Source organism: Phoca vitulina, unplaced genomic scaffold, assembly GCF_004348235.1.
Source record: "Phoca vitulina isolate PV1807 unplaced genomic scaffold, GSC_HSeal_1.0 scaffold28, whole genome shotgun sequence".
NCBI classification, from domain to species: Eukaryota; Metazoa; Chordata; class Mammalia; order Carnivora; family Phocidae; genus Phoca; species Phoca vitulina.
In genome coordinates this window covers 1,527,076-1,554,035 of record NW_022589731.1, presented here as the reverse complement: position 1 = coordinate 1,554,035, position 26,960 = coordinate 1,527,076, and the positions used below count along the sequence as shown (strand labels likewise).

Below are 26,960 nucleotides of genomic sequence, written 5' to 3'. Positions count from 1 at the left end.
TTTCTGGCACTGTGGACAGCAGCGGAAAGGACACAGCTGGGCTTCTCGGTCCCTCAAGGAGTCTGTTGTGCTGGCCACTGGGTTTGGAGAACTGAGTGTTTTGCATGGGAAAAGCAACAAGCGGAAGAAAATAGAGTCCAACCCCCCAGAGCCTCTGCCCTGCTACCCAGCGCGACTGACTCTGGGCTTGTGGGATGGCAGGGGTGTCTGAGTTTGCCAGGCGGCTGAACCTTCCTAAGGGAGCGGGGCTGAGGGACACCTCTCTGGACAAAGGAGTGTCCTTCAGCCCAGTGGGGGCTACAGGCTGGCTCGGAGTCCACAGGCCCCCTCCCCCACGCCCAAGAGGGCACTGCCTGACGGGCTCTCCTCTCTCCCGGGGGCCCCGACTCCGCCCAGGTGTGGGGGAGAAGGCAAGCATAGGCCTGGTGGCTCCCTGAGGACAAGCCGTGTGCCGTGGGGCTCACCTTAGGCAGAGGGGAATGAGAGCCCCTGACTCCTGGTTGAATTTCAGATGCACACTCTCCAGCTGTCGTGTGCGGACCAGCTCGTGGGGAATGACGGCCGTGGAGCTGTCGCTTTCCAGGCTGTCTTTGCGGCTCCTGCAAGGCAAGCACAGGAGGTTCAGCACAAGGTAAACACCACGGGGAGGAGCAAGACGGGAGTCTGTCAGGCTGGCCTCCTGAATAACGACAATGACGGTGACTGACGACAGTGACAATAGCAGCCACCATTCACCGTGTGCTCGCCGAACGCCAGCTGCTGGGCAAAGCACTTCTCATGGACGACTCCTCTCCACATCCCCATGCAGTAGGTACTACTCCAGGTACTGTTACGTCCCTCTTATGGATAAGGAATTGGGGAGCAGAGAGGTTAAGTAACTTGTCCACATCACCCTGTTGGGGAGTATGGAGCTGGGATTTGATCGCAGTTAGATCGGGTTCTAAAGCCTCATCTTTGGCCAACACACCATATAAAAGTTTATGTCACAGTGGCTTGGTCTTCCCTACATAGCAGCAAGAACATCTGGGAGCCCTTCTTCCCCTGCCCTGGAGCCTCAGGTCCCAAGTTCCCCAAAGCTGGAGTGCTAGAGTCCCAGGAGGTGCGGCTCCAAGAGCTTCCTTCCAGCTGAAAAGGCTGTGACTTTCTGCAGGCTCTGAGCATGCACGCTCCCGCTAACGGCCAGGAGCTGCCGTGACATACACATCCTTCATCTGACCAGGAAATGATACAATCCTCGGCGAGGGGGCGGAAACCAGACTCTCAGGAGTCAGACTAGTGGGCCTGGCTGGGCAGCAGAACCAGGCCACCATCCTGCTGGGTTTTGAGGCCCCAGGAGCCCTGTTCCAGATTCCTCCTGACTGTGGCCTTGGCCACAGTGAGCTGTCACTGCTGCCTCATGCTCCCTCCTATCCTGCTTCCCACCAACAGCTCATCCCACAGCTGGGCCATGGGGTCCCTTTGCAATCTAAGATATGCTCTTTCAAATTCAGCTGCCCCCACTGACAGCCTCTCAAATCTGCCTCAGCCGGAAATGAAGGTTACCCACTGATCCTATTCAAAAGGCCGGATCCTGGTTTGGGCTGTGAATCTCAGAACAATTCCCCAAGTGTCCATCAAAATACTGGGTGAGAAGCTCTAGTTATTTATCATTCAAGAGGCAGGAGCCATCCAGGATGTCAGGGCTCACAGTCAGACAGCCAGGGAGGGGCAGGCCCAACATCCTCCCATGCTGGGGGGCTGAGTGCTGGGGCCTGTGGCCAATGAGGCACCCCAACAGGCAGAGAACCTCCCCAGAGGGCAGGTGTGGGGTCAGCAGGCAAAAGGATGGAGGGTGGCATCGGACAGCCCAGGGCCCCGCCGAGGCCGAGGTAATGGGGACCATTCCTACCAGCTGTGTGGCTCTACCCCAGATGTAACAGCTCTTTCACAAAGTGGTGTCTTCCTCTGGTTTCCCAAAGCGAATTCTGAAACCGCCCTTTGCCCCAGCTTCTCCTTTGACAGACCCTTTCACAAGACCTGCGAAGGAGACAAATGCTATGGCCAAGAGGGTCACGGAAGTTCAAGACTGGAAGGAAACTCTGAGGTGGTTTAATCTACTTCTTCCCTTTACAAAGGGGAGCCCGTGATGGGTCCAAGGCCACAGAGCTGGTCTGTGGCAGGCCAGCGTGGGAGCCGGGGACCTCTGACTAGACCTCCGTCCCTTACACTCCGGCTGCTAGGCCTCCCTTCTGAGGAGGGCAACACCGACCAGCAGCTCTCAGTGGGTGCCCTCAGGGCCCAGACAGGAGCAAAACTCAGGATGCTGACAGCAGCCCTTCTCTGCTCCAGAGCACGGAGTCGGCAGACTCACTGGCTGAGTCCTCACAGTGAGCACCCCATGTATATTCTATGGTTAATCCTTCTCTCCCAGGTGAGGAAAGGGAGGCTCAGAGAGGTGAGGTGGCAAGCCTGAGGTCAGAGTGAGTCTAAGGGGAAGAGCCAGTCACCTCCCCGTGCCATCTCTGACAACAGCCCGCACAGGGACCCGCCACCATGTGCCCGAAGGGGCCTGCAGCCAGGCTGCGGGGCGGGGCCTCGGAGCCCGTGGGGCCCACAAGAGGATGGCTGCATCTCGGGCATCAGCAAAAATGCTGATGAATAGCAACTGGGGTGAGGGTGGGGGGCTGGGAGAGAAGAATCAACAGCACACAGGGCTAGAGACATCTCACGCTGGAGGGAAAAATAAATTGTTGAAAGTCAGCTAAAGTCACCTTGGTAACTGCTACAACACACTCACCCAGAACGAGGACATCAAACCCAACTGCAAACAGCTTTAAAGAAATGGAAAAGAACTTAATCATCTGAAGAATTAATGTGACAAGTGCCCACATTTACACCTCCCACCAACCTTCAATCATTTGAAAACGTACTTTAATCTTTTAAGAGAAAAAAAAATTGCAAAATGCTAGATCTGCAATCCTGGAGCTTGGGTATTTCCGGCATGCTGCTTCAATGGAAACAAGGCTGCTACACACACACACACACACACACACATGCGCGCGCGCGCGCGCACACACACACACACACACACGCACGCACGAGCCCAGCTTTCTGCTGATTTGTTTTTTCTGGACATCGATGCAGAAGCATGAATTATTTGTGTGGGCTGGACGAGGTATTAAATCTGCAGCCGACACAGGTTTGCAATGTTTTGCATGGTTGTCAGCTTAATCTTAGTCATAAAAAAATAAGTACTGTGCTCGCCAGCGTGGCCTAATTTTTCAGCTGGGCTGTTTTCTCCCCGAGTTCCCAGTGGAGGAGAAGGCAGAGCTTCAGGGGGCTGGAAGGGAGAAGGGCTCCCAGGGAAGCAGGCCCTACACCCACTGGGGACTGCCAGGGATACGGGGCCGGGGAAGGAAGGATGAGCTATTGCTCCAGGCGGCAGAACGGCTAAACGCAGGTTCTGGGTTTGACTCCCGCATGAGCTCAGGCAAATGACTTACCCTCTCTCTAAGCATCAGTATCTTCTTGATGGGAATAGATAATAATACCCTACTGTTATAAGGATTAAACCAGATGACCCACGTGAAGCATCTAACGGTGCCTGGGGATGTAGTAGGTGCTCAAAATATATCTGGAATGCGTTAACAGGATGTTAGGTGGCTGCCTCTAGAAGTCGATCTGCTCTTGCAAGAATGTTGATAGCTTAATAGGGAATTATTTGCCTTTACCGACTGCCTCTGGCCAAGTCAGTCCCCACTTCTGAGCAAAGGTCCTTGCCCTGAGCTTGGGAGACAGGACTTCTGAGATGGGGCCTGAAGGGCTCCTGACTCCCTGCACAGATACTATGGGCCCTGGTCAACCACTGGGCCTCTGGGAAGGCACGACTGCAGGCCAACAAAAACCCCTGAGGCTTTTGTTCTGCTGAGGGAGGTTCTGGCAGGGCCGTCTTCCCTCTACAGAGCACAATGGTCTTCTTGCAATTCTCGTCTGCTGAACCTCAAGCTGCCCAGAGTGGTTTAATCCCTCCTCCCATGACAGCCTTTCAACTCCCTGAGACTGCTCTCACAGACCATCATCAGTTTCTCTTTTCCAGTATCCGTGGCCCCACCTTTCAAATATATTCCTAGGACATGGTTCTGAAATCTTCCAGCCATCCAAGTCACTCCCGCTTGCGTTTACTCTAGCTGGTGAAAGCCAGAGTGTCAGGTCCAGAAGTGAAGTGTTGTGTGTGTAAATAAATACAGCATGTGGTCTAATCAGTGCAGCTCAAAGAGGGACTATGAGCTTTCTTATTTGGGAAACCTTATTTCTATTAAAACTGTCATCGAATTGTCTATTCTTTGTAACCCCGTCATACTACCAATTCTAACAGCACACTCTCTGTCAACAACATGTCCCTCAGGTTCTCTCCCATGGCCTGCACTTGGACCTCTTCTCCCCCATCTTGTATGTACTGGGGATTCACTGGAGCTGAGAGCCCAGCTCTGCATTATCTGGCTACTGTTTGAGGCAGTCCAGGTATTTCTGAAACCTGGCGCAGGCATCCATCATACCGGCATTCCCCCCCTGACTTCATATCCCTGACAAAACTGTTAAGCTTACCATCAACGTTCTCATCCCAGGCTTTGATTAAACAGTGAACAGGGTAGGGCCAGGCAGACAGGCTGACAGACTGACATCATTACTCTTTGGGTATGCTCATCCAACCAGTTATAAATCAACCCAAACATCCCATCACCAAGCCCTTCACCTTCCTGGATGCTCTGTGGACATGTCTCTGTCTTGCCAACAATGATGTCAGAAGACATTCTGAAAATGTCTTGCTAAACCCTAGAGAAGGTCTATAGCACCTCCTTTGTCTACCAGGTTGAAATAGGTAACTTTTTTTTTTTAAGGTAAATTTTTTAAGAAGTTTTTATTTATTCATTTAAGTAATCTCTACACCCAATGTGGGCCTCGAACTCACGACCCCAAGATCAAGAGTCTCATGCTCCTCCAACTAAGCCAGTTAGGTGACCTGGTAACTATTTCTAAAAATAGATGAGAATGGTCTGGCAGGCCTGATTCTTCGTGAATCCATGCTGACTCTCAGGGCTCACTGTTCCTCTTAAAACAGTGTTCACAGCCTGCCTGCTGAATAATCTAGTCCAGAATTTTCCCTGAGAGTTGACACCATGCTCACTAGTTTGGACAGTGCAAGATGGTTTTTGCATTTTGAAACTTTTGAGTGCTTTCAGTCTGCCAACACCTCTCTTGTAATTAGTCCCTCGAAGATTATGGACACCAGCTTCATAAATCTCATTTGCCAACTCTCTGGGTGTTCTGGGGCACAATACATGTGGACCAGGTGACCTGATCCATGAAGTCATAGCTTCAGTCTTCTCATCAATGCCTGTATGACTCTTCCTACTCTGATAACCATCCTTTTTGAGATGGAAGCATAACAGAACTTGGGTAAATCTTGCTTTCTCTCGGTCACTCAAGCAAAGTTACTCTGTCCAAACAATGGGGCCCATGTTTTCTTCTTGTTGTTCCAAACAGAAGTACAAAAAATAAAGTCTTTTTTGCTGGTCATAGCATTTTTTTGCAAGACTCAGTTCTTCTTGAGTTTCAGCTTTTCTTGATCCTGTTCCTTCATAGTCTGTGCTGATATAACACACTTTTCCTTCCAGATTTTGTTCAAATTCTTCAAGAAGTCTGAGTTATGTAAAAGATTCTCTACATACCTATACTGGTCCCTGGAGTTATTTACACCTCGTTTTAGTTTCCAGGGGACTGGTCACAATAATGATACTAAGAGGTGCCTTTTACTGAGTGTAGACTCTGGTGCCAGCTCTTCTGCTAAACCCTTTCAATACTTTGCTTCCTTTCATTTTCATGGCAACTCTACCAAGAGGTATTTATTTCCCCATTTTACAGATGAAGAAACTGAAACTCAGAGACTTAAATAACTAGCCCAAGGTTATACAATGAACAAACAAAGGGCTGAGACGAAATCCCCAGGTCTTCCTGACGCCAACTAAAACAACCACAGCGTTTCTCCTTAAGAACTTCCCAACCCTTTGAGTGGGCTTTCCTTCTGGGGTTTCAAGGCTATGAAGACACATCTATTTTTTCCCTGAACTCTTAAAAAAAAACTGCTTCCTATAAGTCAAGGCAGGACTTCCCAAAGGGTATTTGATGGAATTTTAATTTAAGGGAAGCTTCTAGAAAAGCAGATGGGGCAAGGGCTGGATGCAACACTCTCGGATGAGAGACCTAAAATGTTGGCATTTTGAAGACCGAGGAGGACTGCAGAGGGCAAACCAGCCAGTTTCATTCTATGTGAGCCGGCATCTTCCATCCTTAGCCACAGAACTGCCTTTTCCCTTAACACCCAACAAAACCCCCTAAAAGGCTGCGGGGACCCTCCGTCTGGGGACGACAGGGCACAGAGTTTTCCTTCCTGATCTTGCTCTGCTCAAGGTGCTTTCTTCCAGCGGCCTGCCACTTCCACTCCGTCCACCTCTGTGGCTGGATGAGTGGCCCTTGTCGTTCCCTTTACACCAAGACAGATGCTCTCGGGAGGCCTGTCAGGCGGTTACGGCTGCTAATCTTCAGCTCCTCGCCCACGGCCGGGGCAGCGGAAGCGTCTCTGCACGACCAAGGTGGCCTCGGTGCCAATTCTGTGATTTTCAGTCGGAGTGGGTTATCCTTTCCTTTCACTGGGCAGGGTGAGCTGTAACAGCTCCTACAATATCACTTCTTGGACTTTTATTTGATTCTTTTTAAAGTTTAAAGAGTCACAGGGTCCTATCGGGACCATTCTTCCCACCCCCCTCTTCAGAGACAACCACTCTCATCTCTGTTAGTGGACTCTTTTGGTATTTTCTCCAGACTTTTTTTTTTTTTTTTTTAAGATTTTATTTATTTATTTGTCAGAGAGAGAGAGAGAGAAAGAGCACAAGCAGGGGGAGTGGCAGGCAGAGGGAGAGGGAGAAGCAGGCTCCGATGCAGGGCCCAATCCCAGGACCCTGGGATCATGACTTGAGCTGAAGGCAGCCGCTTAACCAACTGAGCCACCCAGGCGCCCCTCCAGACTTCTAATATGCTTCACTTCGACTTGCCCGTTTTCCCCTCTCTGGCTTCACCTACTGACTTCCCACAAAGGAATACGAGCTCTTAGCTCTCTTCCGTCCCACCCTCCCACCCTCCCACTTCCCAGGAGAACTGTATCCTAAGTTTGTTTGGATCAGCATTAAGTGTCTACATTATTATATGAAACCAATGCTATTTACAACTGAGGCATGTACTATACTATCATGTATACTTTTAGAAAAGTATACTTTTCTGGCACAGTTTTCTATTTTCCTTGGATTTAATAACAGTCTTGGTTTTCTATGTGTTTATCACTAATTCAATCCTAAACTAACCACCAGTGGTCTATAGATTTCCCCAAGATACTCAAATACATCAAGTATTTATCAGTTTTGTCTTTTTCCAAGCCCTTCCTCCAGAGGTCCTTCCAAATTGGCTGCCTTCTGTTCTTGCTGCTCACTGTCACCCTGGTGATTCCCCTGGCCTCTTTCCCATGCTGGACCCCATTTCCTGGCCCCCGCATGTCTTCCTCACTCATTCTGGTGGAGTATATCCTCCAAGAGATTTCACTGTATTTGGGGGCATGTTTTCTCAGCCAAATGGTGCCCACTGACCTGCCACCCTCCTGGGTTTCGCAGCAACCGAAAACACCAGCTTTCCTCTGTACAGTGGTGTGTAAACTTCCAGGGCCTACTCTCCAGTTATTTTTTCCTATGAATTGGCAGGAAGCCCCTCCACATGCCTCCTCTTTCCTGGGCAGTACCCAGCGGTGGAGAGGTCTGGATCAAATAATCCGAGGTTCACATCTTGGCTCTGACACTTATTCCCAGCTTACTGACCCGAGGTAAGTTGTATCATCTATATAAGTCTCTGTGTTCTAATTTGTAAAATGGGGACAACAGCAGCTCACAACACAGGGCCCGGCACGTGGCAACGCCCAATAAAACTGCCTGCTCAGCCACGGGACCCTGTCTAGCCCAGGATTCTTCCCGAAGTGGGAACAGCGAGGGGTGGTTTACGCGCTGGCTGAGATGCACACCTCGGTAATTCAGAAATTGATCTGAATCTTTCCATTTATTTCTTCTTTACCACCTGTCTGTATAGCACATTCTATATTTACACTTCCCACTGCATAAGATGACTTTTTACATATCCTAAAACCCTCTCTCCTTCCAGTGTCCAGACAGATTCCTGATTTTCTAGTACTGTAGAGTTTATAGTACATGCCCCTGTTCGCCCTACCCACATTTTACAGACTGAGAGAACCATATCCAGGTTTCCTCTCCACCCAGGTCTCTTCAGATTGAAAAGCCTTAATTTTTCCATTTTAGCCTAAGGGTATTTCTTGGTCAGGTTCTATCAATGGTAGCAGGTGTGGAAAGGAGAGGAGCTGAACCACCAAGCCTCCTTTAAGCCACAATCCCAGTCCTGTGACAGGGGTGACATCTGCACTGGCCATGCGACTTGGGGCCTTCTCCTTGGGGATGTCCGGGAGCGGGAAACAGGGCATCAGGGTTGGCAACTATTCAACAGTGATGTGGGTTTGGCCTGCTGAGCCAGCCCAACCTCTGGCTTCCGCCTCTAGGCTGGGAGATTATTCCTTTTGCTTTCAGAATGCTGACGAAAGCTCTGAACTTTCCAGAGAAAGAACCACTTGAAGGTCCCCCTTCAGGACAGGATTGGGACAGGGTATAGGTGTGGGGTGGGGGTAAAGGCACCAGCTCACCTCCACAACTACTCCTAAACACAAGGCTGTAACCAAATGATAAAGTATGGTATTTTCGTTGTGAGCACCCCAAGGACGGGATGTGATGATGGAACAGTGGGGCTGGGTGTGGCTAAAGAAGAGAGAGGGAGTGAAACTGGCATGATGATTAGAGGATGCTTTAATCAACCAGAGGAGTTAACTCTGGGCACCAGGGACCTCTGCCCAGCCCTCTGACTTGGGTGGGAGATGAGGATGCCGGCTTTCCTGAGTGAGCCCACTCTCACCAGAACGCTTGGCTTTCTGTTTTCTGAGACACTGAGTCATTTCCTCTCTCCAGCTCTCACCTTTGAGCCTTCCTTTTCCCTTCCCTGGAGAAGTGACTCACTGCTCAAGTGTTGGGTGACACTGAGGATCAAAGATGGGCGATAAAAATACTCCTGATTGTGCAACTTTGAAGAAGGGGGATGCGCTGTGGACTGAGGATTCAACATGCGGGCCATGAACTCCAACGCTACGGTGGAAACAGTGGCCATGGCTCCATCTCTCTGGGGAAGTGGAGCAGAGAAAGGAGTTCAAACAGAAATTTACCTGTGCCAGGTTTGCTGTGGAGCCCCTCGTTCTGCCCTCTCAAACGCGTGTCTCTGAGAAAGGCACACAAAGGCAGGCACTCAGCAGGACACACGTGAATCACAGAGGCCTGGGCCCTTCCTCCTATCAGCCCTGCGGGACCCAGCTGGTGCCCTGAGGGCCGGGCTGTTTCTTTCTGGGTCTTCTCTCCAGTGAAAACAACCATATTTCCCCCAGTGTGGGAGTGGTGAGGGAGGCCAGCAGGACAGACGCAGGCTCCTGGCCGGCTGCTACAGATGCCCTAGACACTTTGAACAGGGTCACCCAAGACTGCCCTGTGCGTGAGCTGTGAGTGCCAGGGGCCCAGCTGTTTTCCTAGATGGAAACTCTCCTTCCTTCACCCAGTTCACTGGGCGCAGACTAGGTATTTTCTTCTTCTAATTAATCGTCATGGGCCTCATAGGGTGAGTAAAACAAAACAAAGTTTCTCTAAAGGATGACTCCCTGGCCAGGTTATAAGCTACTCAAGATGGGAGCAGAGGCAGCAAGGTCACCCCATCCGACAAACAGATGGGAGCAGAGACACTCCTAAAAGTGGAGAGAAATACATGTGCAAGCATGTGTGTGTGCTGGGGGGGTGGGGGGGCTGTGCAGCGGAGAAAGTTACAACCAGAGAATTCATACTACAAACCCTTAATTCTTCAGGAAATTAAGGCAAAAAGGCACGAAAAAAAAAAGCCTTAAAAGCTGCTGGCATGATTCCAGAAGACTGAGAAACTTGGCTCAGAAATGATGGTTAGTTTGCTTTTTAAAGGTGCCTCAACTACAAAGTGCTTTTCTCACAGTCAGGGACCTTCCCCCGCCAACACATCCGCATGCACACACACACACACACACACACACACACACACACACACACACAAGCACTGCCCCTCTCCCGGAGGGTATGTGACCCGGAGAGCTTCTTCGTAAAGGTCCTCTGACCTCAGGCAGTGAGACCCTGGTGGACGGAGGAGGAGGTTCTGGAACACTGCCGCAGGTTCCCAGCATTGGAGCAAAAGGTTATGGAAATGCAAAGCTCCCCACCCGATGCACCTGACCACACACACCCTCTGAGTCCCCGTGGAGAGGCTGGGGAGCAAAATCCAAACTCCGCAGAACAGTCCAGGCAACCTCAGACAGAGAAGATGCCTGGTGCCTTTTTTCCCCCTTGGGTCCCTACAAGTGTTGGCAGGCACAGTCCTTAAGCCAGGCTCTCCTCAGTGGCAGCAAGGAGTGGCTTCCCATGCTTCCCCAACTCACCCGGGCAGGCAGTGGGAAGGGAGGCGCCAGCAAGCCGAAGGAGGCTTTTCTCAACTGATCATCTTGGGAAAAGCCAGATACAAATTTCACGGCTGGAATGCAAGGGTTGTGAAACCCTGAAAGAAGCCCCAAAACGGGCCAAGGACTCTCCTTCTGGGAAGGCGGTGGGAGGAGGGCTGGCGAGGGCAAGTGGGAGAGGAGCAGGTTACCCAGAGGGGCCTGCCTTTCTGGGAAGCAGGAAGTAAGGCCTCAAGAAAGAAAGAAAGAAATCCCCTAGCCCTGAGGTGGTAGAGGGGACAGAGATAGGGTTGGTTTTTGTTTCTGAACATAAAGAAAACAAGGCTTTGTGTCAGAAAGTAATTCTGGTATAAACGAGCCAATTACGATACAGCTTGTTATCTCTGGGATTTGGAAGCACCAAAGCTGACCACCGTCCTCCCTAGAGTTAAATATGCACAGTAAGCTTCTAACAGGGGGCTTAGCCTTGTCTTCAGTGTCACGTGACAGGTCCCTATTCCTACTCCAACTAGACAGATGAGGTCCACCAATGAGGGTCACTACCACCTCAGAGACACAGCCTTGTGTCCCTCATAGGGTCCCTGAGAATGGGGTAAGGAAGGTCTCACTAAGGAAGACTGCCCTAAGTACCATCCTTTTCTAACCTTGGACAAGTTACTGACTGGCCTCTCTTTACCTCAGTCTCCTCGTCTATAAAAGGGGATGGTAAGATTATCTACTTCACAGAGTGACTGTGAGAATGAATGAAGGTCATGTGGTGGAAAGCATTTGGAACACTACTTGGCACACAGTCCTCACTATGTAAGTGTTAGCTGCTAGCGGGGAATGAAAAGAGCAAGTGCTTGCCCCCCCCCCGCCCCCCCACAAGTAGGTCAGAGCCCAGCTGCAAATGCCCAGGCTCCATCAGCCCTTCTGAACCGTAGCTTCCTCAGACCATTCCCAGACCCATGTGGAACCAGCACGGCCCAGCCTAGAAAGCCTGACTAAAGGAAAATCAGACATGCACACACAATAAGGCCTGTGCTGGTTGCTCCCACAGGGAGAGGAGCAAACACCGGTGCCAGCACATCTTGGGTTGGCTTTCTCAGTCACAATCCGTGTGGTTTATCTGAAATGGGGTCAGGTCCCACAGTGGGCAGCATAGATATTACAGTCGTGCTTGCTGATCTAAACTGAGTCCATCATCATCGATCGTGAGATAACAGCGAGCCAGAGCCTTAAGACACTTGAGGGGTGTGTTGGAAAAGGATCTCGGCAAAGCAGCAGGAACCATTTCTCAACCAATGGCTAACAAATTGGTAACTAGGACTGAGAACCTCAGAAGAGACATTCTGATTCCCTCCGGACTGCAGATTCCACCAATGGGGAGACCTGACTGGTCACCTGAGCTTGTAGGGAGGGGAGATGACCCCAAAGGGCTGGCACCCCTGATCTATTTCCACCCATCTATTTGTAGCTCAGTCAACTCAGGCCAAAGGTGGAGGCTGCAGCTCTTACCTTGTGTCTACAGATAGCCCTTGGACCAGATCCAGTGCCCCTCTGCGGGGTCAGGGGTGGGCTGAGTCTGGGCTGTATGTATGCATCCAGGAACCCTGAGCCTTGGGCCCCCCGCGGTGTCTGGAAGGGCAGCAGTGAGTGAGATCTCAAGCCTGCTCCACATATACAAGAGCCGCAAGCAGGGTGTATCTCTACAGGAGCCCCTGCCCTTCTGCCCAGAAACCTGAACCTTCCAGAGGAGACAGGGCCATCTGAACTGAGACTGTCTACAAGTTATAGGCAATATGCTTGAGGTTTTAAGCCTTCAAGTACTTCCCAGCCTCCCCGCCAGAGCCAATGGGGCCTAAAGGGTGAAGCCAAGCTCAGGGCATGGGAAGGAGCATGGCCCCGGGACATGGGCTTCTAGGTGGAGAGCTTCCAGACGCCCTACGCCTCAGCCTGGCCATCTGCTGCTGCCAGGGGAAGATCATGGTGCCTCATGCCAGCTACTTCGAAGCAGATGGCTGGAGAAACTCACTGGCTAGAGTTGAAAGCTGCTTGGAGGTGGCAGTGGAGGCTTCTCCAGGCTCCTGCCAAAAAGCTCAACTTGCGTGGCTTCTGGATGGCAGATTCCAGGTGAGCCATCTTGGGCATCCAGAGTAACTCTCCCTACCCCACAATCTGCTCCTGGGTTGCAGCCTTGACTTTTGCTAGCCAGGCCTCCCCTGTTCCATCCCTGTCAGCTCCTTCTCCTGCTTGAAAATTCTAGGGCAACTTTAAGGTCTGTCTCATGTTCTTCCTCCTCCAAGAAGCCCTCCCTAACTATTCCAGATCATGCCAACCTGTCTTTTCTGTAGAATATTAGATCACTACCACTTCTGGAGATCATGGATGAGCAGCTGGAGCTAGAATTCAAAGAAGTAGCTATTTCCAACAAAAAGCATCCACAGCCAGACTCACACCAATTTCAGTTCATGCACCTCCAAAGGAAGAGCCTATATCCTAGATGGCCCCCTGGGCCCTGAGCTTGCCACACAGCAAGTGTATAATAAAGACTTCTCAGAAGAAGGACCGATCACCCTGGTCTTCAGGAGTGCTGTGCTTCCTTTTGAGCCCAGGGCACAGCAACTTCCTCCCTAGCAAGCAAGAGTTCTGCTCTGGCCTGTTAGCTCCCAGGCACCCCCTGCCAGCAGCTATTCCCTACAGCTCCCCCCTGATTCAAGGGGGGGGGGGGGGGGGTGCCCAGCTCCAGCCCTGCCTGCCATTCATCCCCTATCAGAGGAAGAGAGGTCAGCAGGAAGAGGATCTGACCTCTGGGGGGGCGGGGGTAGCCATAGTCTCTCCCAAAGGGCTATATGGGCCCCTAGATGGGCAGCAGAGGCCTGTAAAGGACTTCCCTTCCCTCCTCTGGGCCCCATGGAAGGGAGGCAGGAAAAAGGGCCTCCGCAGCAGGCATCCACTATGGGGCTGGCCAGACAGGGAGGCCCCTGGGGCTGTAGCTATCAGCCGGAGACCAGGCTCCAGGAAGGAAGGAAGGGCAACTCTGGCTGAGGCCGAGATAAGGAGGGGAGTCGTGCTCAGCACAATGGGCTCCCTCAAGGCTGGGATTTTGCCCCAACTTGGCCTCCTGTCTGTTCACACAGCCCATGTAAATATTTACTGATGTTTATATTCCTAGTCCTCTGGGTCCCCTCTGAGGCCCTTTCCTATGACCCACAGATCTGTGTGCCCCAGAGACCCTGGGCCCATCCAGCAATGGCTACGGTCATTGTTCTCTCTCATGCAAGCCCCAGGGACAGACATTTCAGGACCAAACTGCCCCCCTTGTACCAGCCCTGGAATACGAATTCCCTCTGCGGACAAGGAACTTACGGGGCCCGGTCGTGGGTGAAGCCGTTCTGCCGCTGAGGGTTGATTGGCGGAAGGACAGGTTTGTTGTTGATCTCAAGTCCTCTCCTCAAGGTCTCCCGGATTTGCTCCGTGTCTGCAACAACACCACTAAGTTGCCTGATGGCCCTTTGGGCTCCCAATATCCCTCAACCCTGCGCTTGGAGCCGGGCTCTGCAGACATGCTAAGAAAAGGTCCTAGGAAAGCCGTGAGCCCACTCTAGACATCAGCCTTGAGAGCTGAGCGAGAGCAGTATGAGGACACAGGGCAGATGAGGCAACCGTGCTCTCAAGAAATTTCTGGTCCGAAGAGTGCCATTCTTGTAAAAGACAAGGGGGTGGCCTCTGGACTTCAGAAGGGCACCTTCCAAGATAGGGCTCTTCACTGTCCTTCCCTTTCCTGTGCCACAGGCCCCAGATTTACCCTTAACATAGCCCCAGACGGTGACTAACAAGGTCTTTGCCACTGCCCAAGCCCACCCGGGGATTCTGCCCACTGCAACGGATGCCAGTAAGGGCTGCAAGTGCTTTGCCATGAATGAACTCTTACGTGGTTTCTGGGCTCTGGGTGGTCAGATGGTACCCTGCCACCCTTCTCCTTGGGTGGGCCGGTGGGATGCTGAGGTCATCTCCCCACGTTGGTCCCAGGGAACCCTGCCTGTCCATGGGTCTGCCAAGGGCCAGGAGGGTAAGAGAGGAATCTCTTGGTGGGACTATTTCTTTGCAAGGTGCTTTGCTGATCTTTGGGGTGAAGCTCACTATTCTGGTCTGCTATAGAGATTTTGGTCTACGATTTACTGATACAAACAGCAGACACATCCAAAAAAGCAAATTAATGCCGGTTGCTCAAAGGGTGGGCTTAGAGTGGACTACAGAGGCGATAATACTAACTTTTCTAACTATCTGACTTGTTACAGTGGTATGGGTTACTTTTATAATTTTTAAAAATTAGCCAATAATGGCTGAAATTTTGGACAAGACTATGAATCCTTCCTTAAATTACCTCTTTCGTCAAAAGCAACCGAATGACTGTATGCTTTCTCTCGGAACCTCCCATGGGCTTATTAGCACACCATCAGAACAAGCAGGAAGGCAAAAGGGGGTCAGATATTTGCACTAGGAGCTTAAGTTGTCCTTTACGGAAAGAGAATAGTTCCCGTAAGTGCTATCACATGTGCATTTTATTCAGGACTGTAGGTATCTTATTCTTCAAACAATAAGAAAAGGTGGAGGAACTAGACAAAGAAAGTAGAAAAACAAGCTGTCAACATACATATAGGTAAATGGCTGCTTCCCCTTTGGAGTTAGGTAGGGATGTCCCTTGCTAAGAACCACAGCTGTTTCTACAACCAAGACCACCTTGGTGAGCTTCCAGCAGGAGAGCCATATCCTTCTTCCCCAAGGCCCCGCACAGAAGGCAGTGGGTACAGGGTGCCCCACACATGGCCCCTCATGCTGTATCTGCAGGACAGGGAGGCAGGGAAGTTTGTGAGCTGGCCTCACACTCTGGCCTGGGAGGGCCTGAGGCCAGAGTGATTCTCGGGTCTGGCCTGGCTTTCAGGCCAGAGCTGGGCCCTGTTTCAATTCTGTGGGTGGCCGATGCTTGTTCTTTTGCACTTGGGTGGACTATGGCCTTTTCCTGTAACTGTTCTGTGGCTTCCACTCACCTCCATGACCTCAGATTGCAAGGCGGCAAATCTAAAACACAATGGTCACCGCTGGCGGTGCATCCGAAATACACACAGGAAACACAAAAGAGAAATAGGCCAATAAAACTCCCTTCATGGCACCCCACTGGAAGACTTCTCTTGCTGTTTCAATCCTGCCAGGAAAGGAACTATTGAATGGGCTGCTGGTTCTGGAGCCCCATCCTAGAGAGCCTGAAAACCGGGCCTGGGCACAGGGGAGGGGAGGGCTGGGTGGCAGCAGCTACCTTTGCCGGACAGCCGCCGCGGCTGCGTACTGATACAGATGCTCCGGCTGTCCTCGTCGTCCTCAGGGGGCCGGCTCAGGTCATCCCAGGCACACTTGGCGCTGACACCACTCAGGTTGGAGCCATCTGTCTCTATGCCTTTGTCAACTCTCTCCTGCTTGGAAAGAACCAAAGAGCCAGAGTTCTCTCAGCGAACCAGTGGCCCACGGTCACCACCCCCTTTCCGGTATTTACTGAATTCTTGTAGGTGCTGAGCACGGAACGGGTGCTGGAAGAGCAGGATGTCTGATCTTGTTCTGCCCTGGTTGCTACCACATGATGGTCTCTGCCAGCCAATGGACTCCTCTGGGGGAAATCAGGGATCAGGGGAAGCCAGGAAGCGTGAAAATCCCAAGGAAAGCTCATCCTCTATCTGGACCTTCCAGTAAAACCACCCGCACACCTGTTTCAGAGCCCTAACTCTGGCCACCCCATGCAGGCCCGTGGAGCGGATGTGGCAGAGCCAGGAACTACTGCCTTGAGGAAAGGCACAGTCCTTCCTCTCCTCCCTGGCCATTCAGGAGGAACCCCCCCAGTTACTGCTACAGAGGACAGGGTGCAAGCGGGCCACAGGCGGGAGAAGCCAGGACCGGGCGACTTCACACCTGCAGTTCCCTCTTCCAACAGCAGAGGGTGTGGTCACCCAGAAAAGCGCCACCAGAGAGCAGAATGGCAGAACTTCCCCCAGCTGGATCACTAACTAGTTTGGCAAAGGACTCTGGATGGAGTTTCTTTTCCATTTCTTAGACTGAGATGGGGGCCTGGAGGGCAGTGGCCATCTGCAGACCCCATCAGAGGCCCTGCTTTGTGTAAGCCTTGGCACTGTGGAGTCCCAACTCTCTCCAAATGGCCTCAAGGAAGAGTTGTACCCAAACATCCCTGGGATTTCTGGTAAAACATAGTTCTGTGATGCTGGGCGTTGGATTAAAGGTCATCTGGAAGGCTCTAGCAACGTTGCTTATAAACAGCCATGTGGGCCAAATAAAGCTCGTGAGTGAAAGCACCTCAGTAAGAATCTGCACCTCCCTGTCTGCCTGACCCTCTCCCGGGGGCTGCACAGGCACCACACAGGCCTGCTGCTCGGCCAGGAAGCCTATCTGTGGAAACACGAAAGAAGCTCCTTATTTCTTGAGACCAGTCAGCAGATGGCCCTGCCCTAAGCCTCCTTTCCAAAAGTCATACTTTCCTCCTTTCCAGTGCTACAATCAGCCCGGGCAAAGCTGGGATTCTTTTTTTTTTTAAGATTTTATTTTTAAATAATCTCTACACCCAATGTGGGGCTCTAACTTAAAACTCCAAGATCAAGAGTCACATGCTCTACTGACTGAGCCAGCCAGGCGCCCCAAAGCTGGGGATTCTGAGCACAAACGGGGAGAGGCTGACGACAGGAGCAGTTCTGTGCTCCAAGCGGGAGTGTGTGGGCCCTGCTTTGCTCAGGGTAGAGTCTGAGCTCTACCCTTCCCATTGGCTGCCCTGAGGCCCCTCACCTAAGCAAGGAGCTGAGGATGCCTCTTGACTCAATTAGTTCAGCCCACTTACTTTATAAGTAAAAATGAAAGAGGCCCCAGAGAAGTTAAGGGACTTCTTTAGGCACAGAGCTGGCTAGCAGCAGAGCCTGGAGCAAAGGAATAGGAGCCGGCTCTAAAATGAACCACCTGCAAGCAGGCCCCAGACAGCTACAGATGAGCACAGAAGAGTTCCCACTTGGTGCACAGGGCCACCTGCTTGCTTTTTTTTTATATTTTAATTTTTTATTTTTAAGTAAACTCCCAACATGGCGCCTAAACTTATGACCCAAGATCAAGAGTTGAATGCTCCACCAACTGAGCCAGCCCCTTCCTCCCACCACTTGCTTTTAAAGACCACTGGGTATTCTGGGTCCTGCTGGCTGGTCTCAGCAGAGCCCGAAGACTAGGATGGAGAACTGTTCTTGGCATGCAGAGAAGGACAGGCTGCTTACCCTACTAGTTCAAATGACCAAGTTCTTTCTTAGTACTTGGCGCTTATGACCGAGGCTAAATGGCAGCCCACAGTGCCCCATGCTGGATCCCAGTGTGGCTGCAGAACAAGGACATAGGGAAACATAGCCTTCATGGTTCCTGGTTTTTGCATAAGCAGAAGCTATAGGGAAACCAATGTTAAAGGAGAGATAACAGAGGATCCTGGCAACAATTTGAAAACTTCAGTGTTAAAGGCACTAGGAAAATAGAGGAGCATCATGTGTGAATGAGTAGGACTTCTGCCCAAGATCTCACAGGTCTGTAGTAGAGGGACCCCAGGGACTGCTGGCTGTACGTCTCCCTGCTACATCTCCCCTCCCACCTCGCGTCCCTCCTAGAGGACACGCAGCTCCCGGCAGCTGCCCACCGCCTGCCAGATTTTGAGAGACATGAGAGCTTCAGAGATGGCAATGGCCTACAATTGGTCAGGGGAAGAAGAAAGTGCCTACATGCCAGGAACATTCTTAGCTGTCCACTGCTCTCTTTCATGAGCAGCCCATTAGGAAGGAAGTTATGCTCTAGGTGGTTTTCAAAATTAACTGGCACGCAAAGCATGTTTCTTTTAAGAAACCAAAGATGTCACTGCACAGCTGGGCCACAGTAAGCGGGCAACTGCAGGCCTGCACGTATGCCGACTTCCTTTATATGCCCAGGAATGCCAGCCTACGCAGGGGAGGAGCTCGGAGTCTGGCTGCCCAAGCCAGAGATGTATCTAAAAGGGGCGTGCGATCATTAGACCAATCACGACTCCCACTGCAGCTGGGCTGTGGGTCAGTATCACCCGTCCTGTGTGTTACAGGGTGCTGGTGGTAGGAAGGTGGCTCCGAAGGAAAGTCTATGTTCTTTTGAGAAGCAGGAAATGGGAGGCTGAATCCTGGGCAAGCAATATTGATTTTCTACAGTGAAAAGCTGGTGATCTTTTTTTTTTTTTAAGTCAGGTTTATTGATGTATGACTTGCCTACAATAAAATTCATTCTTTCCCCCCCACACCCTTTTTTAGTTTATTTTTTTTTTATCAGTACAATTTCCAGTTTGTTTTCTTTGACGTAGTTCCAATATCTCAAAAACTGCTCTTACGTTTTAAAGTGTCAGAGTAAGCACGGATCCTCATTTTTTTATTATTCTAACCAAGATATTACCGTAGTATCATCCCAAACAATCTCAATATTATAAATTTCCATCTATTTGTAATATAAAAGTCAATTTAATCCACCCTTTTTAAATGCAAAAAGCCATGTGTCTGAGGCAAGCTTTCCTGGCCTGAAATCTCTGCTCCCTATGTGCTCTGCGGAATTCAGGGGACAAATTCCAAATCATGCCATATTTCTACTCATTCACAAATAAAGCTCCTCCGTTTTCCCAGCATGAAAGCCAGTGTTATTTGGAAGAGGCCTAGGCATAGTGTGCTAGAAAGGTTCTCCTCACTCAAGACATACTTGCAGGTGTGGATCGATCTCAAATATGGTCTCTCCCCTCCGCATGTCAGTTATCAGCCAGGGGCCGCCAGCGCTGTGGACAAGGAAAGGGGATAGGATGGTAACTGAGGGTCTGGGGCTGATGGGCTGGGCCTTCAGACTGCCCTGTTTGCTGCCCCAGGCCCAGAACACAGGGGAGCAGTTCGAGGTCAGGGACTGTCAGGGAGTGAATCATCAGGAGTCCCTGATGTGAAAAACCAGTGCCTGATAAACAGTGTAAGGGGAAGCCCACATGTGGGGGTAAGGAGGAACTCCCACCCCCAGGCCCGGGAAGCCAGGCCCCACCTCACAGGGCGGGCATGTACTCACACGGGTACCGTCCGCAGCAGCTCCAAGATGCCCTGCCCATTCCACTGCTGGGCTGCGTGGAGCTCCTCGGTGCAGACGCCAACAATCTGAGACCCGGGGACAAGACGCCATTGCATGTTAATGGCCATTCCTCCCACCCATCCAGGAGGACCGCCACCTAGGCTCTTTCAGGGTCAACTCAAGTGGGGGGACCACAGGCAGGATCTATGGCCCGGGGCTTGTCTGTCCAAAATGGGATGGTTTCCTTAGGAGATGGAAGAGTCCATAGACAGGGCACTGAGGCCTGACCCTTGTCCTGCTACAATGGGTCAGGTGTCTGGGTGATACGATGTCCAGCCCTGGACTGCAGAGGTGAACGTCAGAATGGGTCCTCAGCCCATGTCTCTGGAGGCAGGAGAGGTTCAGGGAGATGTTCCAACCTAGGCTAGGATCACAGGGAATGTAAACACAGGAGATTCTGAGGCCCTTCAAGCTCCGAACGACAACCAAAAGGCCCCAGCAGTTTGCAGAAAAGCTCTCTTTCCTCATCAGAGGCGGGGCCTTTGTGTAAACCTCAAGGGAAACAAGGGAACCTTCACACAGACCCCAGCATGATCACAAGCAAATGCAGCTGCAGCGGGGGTGGATGCACACCCCTTCTGGGTGAGGGCAAGGCCGGCCCAAAGCTGCCTTCCTGCTGGGTGGTCCTGTGCCTACGGCTGTCTGGGTCTTTATCAGTTCACCAAAATACCCGCCCTGTTAGCCTTAGCCGCCCAACTACAGCCATTCCACACAGCCCCCCGCCCCTACCCCCATGACCCCTTCCCTTTCGCCCTTCTCCCATCTCAGCAGGCTAAATCAGACCATCTGAATCTGATGAGCCAGCAGAGGGAAGAGAAAATGCAAGAAGAGGGGCGCCTGGGTGGCTCAGTCAGTTAAGTGGCTGCCTTCGGCTCAGGTCATGATCCTGGGGTCCTGGGATCGAGCCCCACGTCCGGCTCCCTGCTCAGCAGAGAGCCTGCCTCTCCCTCTCCCTCTGCCTGCCACTCTGCCTACTTGTGCTCTCTCTTTCTCTGTCAAATAAATAAATAAAATCTTAAAAAAAAAAAAAAAAGCAAGAAGAGAAGGAAATCTCCTGCTGCCTTCATTCCCCCTACCCCAGCCCTCCTGTACTACAAAGGCTTTTCCCCCAGGGAAGGCTTGAGCCCATGTCCAACCTCAGCCTCACCTGGAGAAACGTAACTACCCCAAAGGGTGTCTGCACAGGTTGCATCTGTGGGTCCTCGGTCAGTAGCATGTGCTGAATTCTTGACTCGCTGTTATCCAAAGGGCTGTGCCAAGACACATGGTCCCCACTGCAGAAGGTGTTCTCTGTGGGAGAGACATGAGGATGCTCAGTGTTAGAGGCCTTACATCCAGGCCTGAAACCCTGGTATCAGAAAAGCCCAGGCTGGGAAGCTCCCCCATCTTCCAGGGGAAGCATTTGCTCATAAAGGAGAAAAGATTGTGGATATTTCCCCCAAACCAAACGTTTTTTCCTGCTTGCCAATTCTGCCAGCCTTCGGGAGAAAAGGACAAGCTGCTACTGCGGCTGCTCATTCGGCCTGGCACACCTGAAGACTTATTTGGGGTTGGGGAGCCATGATCAGGTCTGCCAGGAAAGGATAAGGTGCTTTAGTGTGGGGCCACATGGCCAGAAATCCTCAGGGAGGCTGGGGGTGGGGCAGTGAAAGCACATCGCCATGGAGAAGCACACCCCTGGTCCCAATCCTTTCCTGTGCCGCCGGAAGTGTTTCTAAAAGGAACCACCCGTGGGCACCTGGGTGGCTCAGTTGGTTAAGCGACTGCCTTCGGCTCAGGTCATGATCCTGGAGTCCCTGGATCGAGTCCCGCATCGGGCTCCCTGCTCGGCGGGGAGCCTGCTTCTCCCTCTGACCCTCCCCCCTCTCATGTGCTCTCTCTCTCATTCTCTCTGTCTCAAATAAATAAATAAAATCTTTAAAAAAAAAAAAAAATAAAAAAAAAAATAAAAGGAACCACCCGTGGAAGGCCTTTGAGATTGGCCACTGGCTTCCCACAGGTAGACAGATAGAGGGATTTCTGAGGAACACTGGAGGCTTCAAGTATACGGAGGTCTGGACTGTGCCCCACACACCTCTGCAGAGATGCACAGTCTGGAGGGGCGGGTGTTTCCATGAAATCACAGACACGGTGCCCGGGCTGACCAAGAGAAACATGCAAACATGGCCAACTCATAGCCTCACCATTGCACTTCACACAGGCTCAGCACTTCAAAAACACTGTTTAGGACAGCATAACCACAAGGCAGAAAACACCCATGTGGTACAAAGTCTCCCCCTAGCCCTGACTCTTCTGTTGGGTACCCTTCCAAAGGTATTCTGCATTTACCAGCCTGTGTGTATCTACAGGGTCTCTCCACCTTTTTTTTCCTAAAACAAATGGCAGCACACTGTTTTGCACATTTTTGTGGTGGTTGTTGTTGTTGTTGTTTTTTTAAGATTTTATTTGTCAGAGAGAGAAAGAGAGCACGCACAAGCAGGGAAGCAGCAGAGGGAGAGGGAGAAGGAGGCTCCCTGTTGAGCAGGGAGCCCGATGTGGGACTCGATCCCAGGACCCTGGGATCATGACCTGAGCCGAAGGCAGACGCTTAACTGACTGAGCCACCCAGGAGCCCCTTGCACATTTTGTTTAATGATATATCTTGGGAGATCATTTCATATCAGCACATAAAAAGCTACCTCATTCTTTTTTTTTTTTTTTTAGATTTATTATTTATTGGGGCGCCTGAGTGGCTCAGTCGTTAAGCATCTGCCTTCGGCTCAGGTCATGATCTCAGGGTCCTGGGATCAAGCCCCGCATCGGGCTCCCTGCTCAGCAGGAAGCCTGCTTCTCCCTCTCCCTCTGCCACTCCCACGGCGTGTGCTCTTCTGCTCTCTCTCTGTCAAATAAATAAATAAAATCTTAAAAAAAAAAGATTATTTATTTTAGAGAGAGAGACAATACAAGTGGGAGGGAGAGAGGGAGAGAGAATCTCAAGCAGACTCCATGCTGAGCATGGAGCCTGACGAAGGACTCAATCCCAGGACCCTGAGATCATGACCTGAGCCAAAACCAAGAGTCGGATGCTCAACTGACTGTGCCACCCAGGCACCCCACTACCTCATTCTTTAAATGGCTGTATGGTAGTTCATTGTGGTCTATCAGTTATGATCTAGGAATCTCAACAGCTGGGGACTCTTCACTTTTGATCAATATTTAAGGCAAGGCAGAACATGAAAACACACACACACACACACACACACACACACACCCTAGGCCAAAGCCTCCCAGGGAGGCCTGAGAGAGCTTCTGCTCTTCCTTGTCTTGGTCTGAATACTAATTCCCTCCTGTGTCAGCTGTGGTTACACCAACTACTTTTTCCATCTTTTTGGTCCTACCCTCAAAAGCATTCATTCATGAGGGTGAAGGAAGACTACTTCCTCTAGGAGACATGGGGCGATAAAGGGAGAGAAGGCACAGCTCCAGGCAGAGCCAACTAGAAACCTTCAAATTTCCCAATTCCTGCTGTGCCCACTCTTCCCAGATTTCTTCTCCTTTTACAGAAATGTGTGTCTATAAGCAGCTTGCATGATCTACAAGTTAGAAACAAAGCAACAGGTAAAAAGATTGAATTAGTAATTCAAAAACTTACCCCATAATAAGCTTACCCCCAATGGCTTCACTGGTAAATTCTACCAAACATTTAAAGAATTAATACTAATTCTTCACAAACTTTTCAAAAAAATAAAAGACTTGCCGATTCTTTCTATAAAACCAATATTACCCTGATACCAAAGCCAGACAAAGGCATTACAAGAAAAGAAAGCCATAGGCCATTATCCCTTATTTATACAGACAGAAAAATCCTCACTAAACAACAGCAAACTGAACACAGCAACATATAAAAAGGGGTTATACATAATGACCAAGTGAGATTTATCCCAGAAATACAAAGTTGATGTAACATAAGAAAACCAATGTAATATATCAATAGAATGAAGATTTAAAAAACCCCACGTGATCATCTCAATAGACATAGAAAAGCATTTGCAAAATCTAATACTCTTTTATGATAAAAACACTGAAACTAAGAAGAGATAGGACCTTCCTCAATCTATAAAAGGGCATCTACAAAAAACCTACAGCTAACAGCATACTTGATAGTAAAGACTGAATTATTTTCGTCTAAGATCAGGAACATAACAGAGATGCCCACTCTTATCACTTCTATTTAACATTGTATTAGGGGGTTCTAACCAGGGCAATTAGGCAAGAAAAAATAAACAAAAATCCAGGTAATCTGGAAAGGAAATGAAACTATATTTGCCGATGACACGATCTTGTACAAAGAAAACCCTAAGGAATCCACTAAAAAACTATCAGGATAAACAAATTCAGCAGGGTTGCAGGGTACAACAGCAATGTACAAAAATCACTTGTATTTCTGTGCACTTGCAATGAACAATGTGAAAATGAAATTAAGAAAACTTCCATTTACAACAGAATAAAAAAGAAAACAATGCTCAGGTATAAATTTAACTTAAAAAAGGTAAAACTTGTACTCTGAAAACTATAAAACACTGTTGAAAGGAATTAGAGGGGCGCCTGGGTGGCTCAGTCGTTAAGCGGCTGCCTTTGGCTCGGGTCATGATCCCGGGGTCCTGGGATCGAGCCCTGCATCGGGCTCCCTGCTCCGCGGGAAGCCTGCTTCTCCCTCTCCCACTCCCCCTGCTTGTGTTCCTTCTATCACTATCTCTCTCTGTCAAATAAATAAAATCTTTAAAGAAAAAAAAGAAAGAAATTAGAGAGGACCTATATAAATGAAAAAATATACAACATTCATGGGTAGAAAGATTTAAATACTGTTGACATTAATATTCCCCAAATTGATCTATAGATTCATTGCAATCCCTATCAAAATGCCAAATGCCTTTTTTGCAGAAATTTCAACGATGATCCTAAAATTCATATGAAAATGCCAGGGACCCAGAAGAGCTTGAAACAAGCTTGAAAAAGACAAACAGGGGCACCTGGGTGGCTCAGTCGTTAAGTGTCTGCCTTCAGCTCAGATCATGATCCCAGCGTCCTGGGATCGAGCCCCGCGTTGGGCTCCTTGCTCAGCCGGAAGCCTGCTTCTCCCTCTCCTACTCCCCCTGCTTGTGTTCCCTCTCTCGCTGTGTCTTTCTGTGTCAAATAAATAAATAAAATCTTAAAAAAAAAAAAGAAAGAAAAAGAAAAACAGAGTTGGAAGACTTAATTTTCCTGATTTCAAAACTTGCTACAAAGCTACAGTTATCTAGACAGTGTGGTACTGGGATGTCTGGCTGGCTCAGTCAATGGAGCATGCAACTCTTGATTGCAGGGTTGTGAGTTCAAGCTCCACGTTGGGTGGAGAGAGTGCTTAAAAATAAAGTCTTTAAAAAAAAAAAAGGCAGTGTAGTACTGGCATAAGGATAGGCATTTGATCAATGTAACAGAATTTAGAGTCCAGAAATAAACCCTCACATTTATGGCCAATTAATTTTCGACAACAGTGCCAAGACAATTCAATATAGGAAAGACAGTCTTTTCAGCAAGTGGTACTGGAACAATTGGATATCCACATATGAAAGAATCAAGTTGGATCTCTTCCTTACACCATAAACAAAAATTAATTTAAAATAGATCATAGGCCTAACTGTAATAACTGAAACTGTAAAACTCTTAGAAGAAACATAGGAATAAACCTTCTGACCTTAAATTAGGCAATGGTTTCTTAGATAGACACAAAAGCACCAGCAACAAAGATTGGTCCAAAAATTGGACTTCATTAAAATGAAAACCTTTTGTGCTACAAACAGTACCACTGAGAAAGGAAAAAGAAATGCAAATGCAAACCACAATGAGATACCACCTCACAACCATTAGGATGGCTATTATAAAGCAAAACAAAACAAAAAACCACCCAGAAAAATGATAAGTGCTGGTGAGGCTGTGAGAAAACTTTCAATCTAGGTGCCCTGTTCCTGGGTACAGGATGGTACAGCCACTGTGGAAAACAGGGGGACGGTGCCTCCAAAGGTTAAACAGACGTGTCACTGGATCCAGCAATTCTACGCCTGGGTATGTACCCGAAAGAATTACAGAGACTCAAAACGTACTTGTACACCCATGTCACAGCAGAATTATTCACAACAGCCAGAGAAGGGAAGCAAGCCAAGGGTCCATCAATGGATGAATGGATTAACAAAACATGGTATTTATTTTCAGCCTTAAAAAATGACATTCTAATGCATGCTACAAGATGGATGAGCCTTGAAGACATTATGCTAAGTAAGCTAATCCCCAAAAAAGTGACTCCATTTATATAAGGTACCAGAGTAGTCAAATTTACAGAGACAGAAAGTAGATGGGTGGTTGCTGGGGGCTAGGAGAGGAGGGAAATGGAAAGTTAGCGCTTGGGGCGCCGGGTGGCTCAGTCGGTTAAATGTCTGCCTTCAGCTCAGGTCATGATCCCAGAGTCCTGGGATCGAGCCCCGCGTCAGCCTCCTTGCTCAGCCGGAAGCCTGCTTCTCCCTCTCCCTCTGCCTGCCGCTCCCCCTGCTTGTGCTCTCTCTCTTTCACTATCTCTCTGTGTCAAATAAATAAATAAAATCTTTAAAAAATGGTTAAAATGGCAAATTTTGTGTTATGTATATTTAACCACAATTTTTTAAAAAAAAGAAAGTGAAAAGACAACCTACAGAATGCAAGAAAATATTTACAAGTCATACATCTGATAGGTATCGAGAATATATAAAGAGACTTACAGCTCAATAATAAAAAGATAAATAATCCAACTTTAAAATGGGTGAGGGATATGAATAAACCTTTCTCCAAAAAAGATATAAAAATAGCCAATAAGCACATGAAAAGATGCTCAGCACGATTAACCATTAGGGAAATGCATATCAAAACCACAGTGAGATACCATCATTTCACACTCATAGGGTGGCTACAATTACGGCGACAATAACAAATGTTGGTAAGGATAGAAATTGGAACACTTATACACTGCTAGTGGGAATGTAAAATAGTGGAGCTGCTTTGGCAAACAGTTTGGCAATTCCTCAAATGATTAAACATGGAGTTGCCATATGACCTAGCAATTCCAATCCTATGTCTATAC

The 26,960-nt window shown here is 49.5% G+C and overlaps 1 protein-coding gene across 3 annotated transcripts in view; it reads right to left on the bottom strand.

Moving 5' to 3' along the window:
* Positions 1-26,960, bottom strand: part of SUFU (SUFU negative regulator of hedgehog signaling) — a 112,539-nt gene that overhangs the window by 15,860 nt on the left and 69,719 nt on the right. For 2 of the 3 annotated variants that reach the window (XM_032423098.1, XM_032423096.1), the window contains exons 4-9: positions 20,982-21,124; positions 19,775-19,860; positions 19,427-19,499; positions 15,951-16,104; positions 14,003-14,114; positions 465-599 (exon numbers count right to left, since the gene is read on the bottom strand). In XM_032423098.1, coding sequence (XP_032278989.1) covers positions 465-599; positions 14,003-14,114; positions 15,951-16,104; positions 19,427-19,499; positions 19,775-19,860; positions 20,982-21,124 — 703 coding nt within the window. Of the gene's footprint in view, positions 1-464; positions 600-14,002; positions 14,115-15,950; positions 16,108-19,426; positions 19,500-19,774; positions 19,861-20,981; positions 21,125-26,960 lie in introns of all 3 variants that reach the window. The other variant, XM_032423097.1, reaches the window with a different exon arrangement.